The sequence below is a fragment of the Nannospalax galili genome, unplaced genomic scaffold (assembly GCF_000622305.1).
Source record: "Nannospalax galili isolate Female #2095 unplaced genomic scaffold, S.galili_v1.0 scaffold752, whole genome shotgun sequence".
Taxonomy (NCBI): domain Eukaryota; kingdom Metazoa; phylum Chordata; class Mammalia; order Rodentia; family Spalacidae; genus Nannospalax; species Nannospalax galili.
Window position 1 is genome coordinate 760,963 of NW_008333404.1, and position 6,000 is coordinate 766,962.

General features: G+C 44.6%; 1 protein-coding gene across 3 annotated transcripts in view; it reads right to left on the bottom strand.

Annotated features, from left to right (window-relative positions):
• The window catches only part of Snx27 (sorting nexin 27), an 84,258-nt gene extending 81,600 nt beyond the window's left edge, over nucleotides 1-2,658 (bottom strand). For all 3 annotated transcript variants that reach the window (XM_029561165.1, XM_008828212.3, XM_008828213.3), the window contains exon 1: nucleotides 2,187-2,658. In XM_029561165.1, coding sequence (XP_029417025.1) covers nucleotides 2,187-2,497 — 311 coding nt within the window. In that variant the 5' untranslated portion in view covers nucleotides 2,498-2,658. The remainder of the gene's footprint in view (nucleotides 1-2,186) is intronic.
• Between the last annotated feature and the right edge of the window lie 3,342 nt (nucleotides 2,659-6,000).

Here is a 6,000-nt window from a genome sequence, read left to right on the forward strand (position 1 = left end):
TTACTTTTGCTACTTCTACAGTAGCATAGAAATTTCAAAGAATTTGAAATCTGAATGCAAACAATTGGAAGGTACAAAACCAATACCAGGGAGAGTTTCAATCTTCACCAGTCTTCCACTGAGAGTCTGCCTAGGCAGTGTTCTTTCCCCAGCCCTCTAAAGAAACAAACTTCTTTCGCACCACCAAGGATAGTGCCAAAAAGCATTAGTGTTTCTACTTCCCAGATTCAAGGTCTGGAATGTGGCATGAGGCAAACTCCTCTTCCTGCCCTACAGGATCACCTAGGATTTTCTCTACAGTAATGAGTTTATAAAGATGGACTCTGCTGCAGAAACTATAGCAAAAGCAAAAAGCCACCAACTATGGCTGTTGGCATAGACACATGGCAGATCACATTAGCTGTATTCTCCTACAGATAATTTTAGTTGCATTGTTTTGGATCCTACTGTAAATAATCAAACTTTACATTTAGAACTTTACATATTTTAAATTTAAAAACAAATAGCTGAATCCAAAGTTAATTTCCAAAGGGAAAGCAAAACAACACTTCTATGAGCTTCTATCAAAGGAACCACCAGCCACAGATTTTGAGTTAGAAAGAAAGTAAGTAGGTACCCCAGTACAAAACACCAAAAGGTCATTATTGCATTCTGTACCTTAATGTCCTGCCCCTCAAAAGACTAGGAACACATGCCCAGAAAAATACTAGAAACCAGTCTGTAATACCGTAGTGAAAAAAGAAAGCATCTGTTTTCAGAAAGGTCAGAAGAAAGGCAGAATATCTAAGATCTCCCAACACGTGCTTTGGTGAACTACTATCTCTTGAACTGGAAAGGATGAGGAAACAGAATGAATGAATCCAGAGGAAAGACAGTGGGTACAGAAAGAATAAGGATGGACTCCTCTACAAGATACCTTTCCCTCTACAAACCTTAAGAGAATCTACTGTTTTACAAAAGAATAAACTTGCAGTTGTGGAAATTACAACTAAAACCAAATGTTTAAAAAAACAAACGGTAAATCTCACCACGGAAAGAGAAGAGCCAGTGTGTGAGTGGAGGGGAGGAATATACAATATAAATAAAGTAAGGAGAGAAATACAGAACTGAAGAATGGGAATGGGAGCACACAGCACCTACAACTCAACCAACAACCACAGATGAATCTAGTACAGTGCACTATTACAAGTCTAACACGTAGGCCAGTGGAGGAAGTCTGCATTCAAACTGCCAAACGATGCAACATCCTGGGAGCTTTGAGGGATATGGTGAGGAGTAAGGCTGAAGGAGTGTGATGAGGGAGAGACTGCAGCAGAAGGCGGGTTGCAGCAGCAGAAGGTGCCTTCAAAAGAGAAAGGGAAGCAAACGAGAGGAGCGAATAAAATTAAGTCGTGTGGGATTACAACAGCATCTAGGAGAAAAATAGAGAGGTCGGAGACCTAAAAGGATTGCAATTTGGGGTAAGTAGGAGCTAAAAGAGATCTACCATAAAGCTGACTCAAAAGTGTGAGAATGATGCTCAAGTGAAGGCAGGGGAACCAGAAAGGCGGTGCACTCAGAGGAATGGGGCGATGCAGACAGCAGATTGAAAATCAGGTTGCAGTATCAGGATTAGAAGACAAACTAGTGTCAACCCCTCCCCCCCAAACGCAAGCAATGATGTGAACATATACTCTTGGTAGTAGGAATACAAAAAGGAGGGGTGGAAAGGGCAGGCGGTGCCAAAAATGTCGGTATGCTTTACCATAAAGGAGGAGTAACTAAGGGGAGGGAGGGATGAAGTGGGAAGGGAGGAAAGGTGGGGGGCGGGCCACAGCTCCTCCCGGGTCTAGAGGGCAGAAGGACAGTCCACAGGGACTGAGGGGAGTGGTGGAGAACAGGAAACTATGATGCTGAAGATGAGAACTTGGGGAGGGCACGCTTTGGCTGGGTCAGAAAAGACGCCGTCAAGGAGCAGAAAACAGCGTGCCGTACGGGAAGGAAACAGCCTAGGCATGCGGACAGCGGGAAAGCACTGGCCGAAACGGGGGCCGCCGGGGAGGGCGGTGAGCAGCCCCGGGGCCCAGAGAGGGAGGGAGGGCGAGGGTCGCGGGCCGCCGCGGCGGGGAGAGGTGCGGCCTGGGTGACAGGGTGCTGGGCTGGGGCGGGAGGGGACGAAGAGGCGGGGCGGCGGCCGTGATACTCACACCTCCAGGATGCGGTCCCCCTTGCGCACCCCGGCCCGGTCGGCCGCCCCCCCGGGCAGCACGGCGCTCACATGCTGCAGCGGCGCGTACAGCTCCCCGTTGATGCTCCGCAGTTGCCCGCCCTCGCTCACTTGGCCCCGCACGTTGAAGCCGTATCCGGACTCTGACTTGACGATGCGCACGACCCGCGGGCCGCCGCCTCCCCCGCCGCCGTTCCCGGCGCAGTGGAGCCCAGACCCCCCGCCACCGCCGCCGCCTCCATTCCGGTGAGGGGCTGAGGGGTGAATTCCTTCCCCGTCCTCGTCCGCCATCTTGCGAGCAACCGACTCGTCCGCCGCCCCCCTACGCCTCCACTCCTCCTGCGCGCGCTCGCCCTGCTCTGCAGCCGCGCGACCCCGGCGCGCACCCGCTCCGCCGACCGCGGGAGCGAGTCGGCCACGGCTCTGCAGGCCGGGAAAAGGGGAGCAGGGGCGGGGAAAAGCGGTCGGTTGTGCGCTGCGGGGCCTCCTGGGAGATGTAGTTCTGAGTGGCAGTGGGTCGTTGCCTGACGCATCCGGGAGCAAAGCCTTCTGGGAGTTGTGGTTTATTAGTCTGTAGTCGCAGTACCGTGGGTGAATGGTGAGCATCTTAACCCAGGCAGCGGTTCAGCGGTTGACGCAGGGAGAATTCGGATTTCATTGAGGTTTTTTTCTTTCTTTTTTCTCTTTCATTTCATAACCTCTGAGACCTATGATGTTGAGTAGGTTGTAACTCAGAAGTAGTGTGTGCCAGGCCCCAGGTTCAATCCGCAGCACCAAAAACAAAAAGCAAAAAAACTAGTAATGGTTAGGATTAGTTAATGTCTGTGGTTTAGCGCAATCTTAAATTGCTCGTTCATTTATGTGTTCATCTTATTGGATGGACTTAGCACCCGAGTGAAACAACCGGATCCTGAATTCATTTCCTTAGTTCACATATTAGGAAACGGAACCGTAGCATGGCCAGAGGCAACCCAGCAGTGAAGTAACAGGAACCAAGCCATGGTCAGTTTTGTGCAACATTCTTTCAATGTATTGCAACTCCACAAAAACTGTATCCAGGCCGGGCATGGTGGCGCACGCCAGGTGGAACTCACTATGTGAGTTCAGGCTACAGGGAGACTGTGTCTCAAAAAGACAAAACAAACAAAAGACTGTATCCGACTATACAAAAGCATTTATGTAGAGGAAACAATAGCCTAGGTGATTTAGAACTGGATATTAATCAGTAATTTTGAAGTCATTCATGTCATTCATTTTGTTTCTCCCAGCAGCAACAAGAGAATTCTTTATAAAAATGGAAATCAATGTTTTTGGCTACCTTCCAAAATACAAACTTGTTGATGATGTGCAAAGTGCCTGGGTGAAGACAAGAAGAGAAAAAATAATGAAAATAGCTAACGTGAGCAATTAAGTTACATCTGGTTTTACCCTGCTGATAAGGCCACAAGTTAATCTGTTAATGTTTCATAGATGTAGAACACACAAGATTCTACAAATCTTTACTTGACTATTACTCAAGACACAGGAAACAGTATCAGCTTCAGCATATTTGTGTCAGTTCCTCTTACCCAACCAAGTACCCTGTGGATGAAACACAGGACTCAGATAAATGCTGAGCCTTTCACAGATTTACATCACAGCCCAGAACACTCACCTTGCAAAAAAAAAGAGTAAGAGGAAAAAAAATAATGAAAATAGCTAATGAGCAATTACTACCCCATTTGATTTTTATCCTACTGATAAGGTTACAAGTGAATCTGGTACTGTTTCATAAATGATGTAAAACACACAAGATTCTACAAACCAAAGACAGAGGACTATTTGCATTCTATAGAAAGCTATAAAGCAAACTTGTTCTTTGCCCAAAAGGGAGATGCTATTTCTTTATCCCTCAAGGCTGCTTGCTAACACAGTCCAGAAACACTGAGAAATGGCTCTGGAAAAGACTCACCAGGAGTTTGCATTCTTGGCATACAGCAGAAGATGAGCAAAAGCACAAAGAATTGTCTCTATCAACATTACAGTGTGCCAAGCACCAATATCTATACCTCATTAAATCCTCACAACCCTGTAACATCCCTATTTAAAAATGAATAAAGATGCACAGAGAAGTTACATAACTAAAAAATAAAAATAAATTAAAAAAAAATGAACCCAAGACAAGTAGAGGATTTATAAAAGCAACAAACAACCCCCTAAAAGAATCTGTGGACTATGCAAAATTTCTAGGGTTACAGGCCATAGAGGAGCTAGTAAAAAGTGTTAAGAGATTTCACCAAATACTGGGTGAAGGCACAGGTTATTATAATTAGAACAGATATGAAGGTTAAATTTTTAAATTTTAATTAAAAGAAGTGAAGGTGACCTATTTTACAACAAAGCTAATGAAGAAGAATCTTGATTATACTATAATAATAAAGTTGGAATAACTTTTCTCCAAAAGAGTGGAATTGGATTTGAAGATGAATCATTTGGTTTGACGTGAACACCGGATGTAGAGATTTACTACTAAAGGTGTCAGAGAAAGTATCCTACTAAAGAAGGGAGCCTTTGCTAATGGAACTAGTTTTTTTTTCCCCATTTTTTTTTTAATAGAAGTCTACTGAATGGGGCTAGAGATGTAGCTCAGTTGGTAGACCACTTGCCTAGAATGCAGGAAGCCCTTGGTTCAATCCTAGTACCACAGAAACAAAATGTGGTGATACAATACCTGTCATACCAGTTCACAAAAGATAGAGGTCCTCAGAGGATCAAAAGTTCAAGGTCATCCTCAGCTATATATCAAGTTCAAGGCCATCTTGGGCTACATGAGACCCTTTTCTAAAACAAAATATAATATGTGTGTGCACATATATCAAATGCCTGTTCTGTTCTAGGCTCTAAAACAGTGGCAAGGGATGCAGAGATAAATGAGATGATACCTACAGACTGCAGTAAAATGAATACTACATGGTAAACATAAAAACAGACCTGCCCTCTATGTGGCAGTGCTGCTTCTAGGAGTCTGTTTCCCCTCACATACCTAGGAAATAGCTTTTTTTTTTTTTTTTTTTTTTGAGACAAGGCCTCCTTGTAGCCCCAGCTGACCTGGAACTCACTCTGTAGATCAGACTGCCCTAAAACTCACAGAAATCCACCTATCCACCTGCCTCCATATCACGAGTGCTGGGATTAAAGGTGTGCACCAACATGTCCACTTTTGTGAAGGTACATCATTTTGTATTCTCAAAAGTTTGGGAACAACCTAATAGTCATTGGCTAAATTTGGATACATCCACAATGGAAAACTGAATCACTATAAAGAATAAAAAACTGGGCATGGGGGCGCAAGTCTTTATTTCCAGCACTTAGGAGGCAGAGGCAGGCAGAGCTCTGTGAGATTGAGGCCAGCCTGGTCTACATAGTTCCAAACCAGGTGAGGTATACAAGGAGACCCTGCCTCAAAATAATAAAAAATCCAAAACAAAGAATAAGGAAATTCTTTATGCAGCGATATGAAATAATCTGTACACAGTTGAGTGAGAACAGGTGGAGCATACTGTAGAGCATCATACCATTTGTATATAAAAGAGGAACCATATGTGTATTTAGAAATAATCACAAGAAATGTATTATATTGATTGCTACTGGGAGAGAGAGACTGGACTGGGGCCAGGAGGAAGAGAGAGACTTTTCACTTTATTTTTTCCTTTATTCTCTAACTTCGAGATTTTCAGTACGATGAATGTATTGCCGGTTCAGAAAATAAATGAGGGGCTGGGGTTATAGTTTGGTTGGTAGAGTGCTTGCTTAGC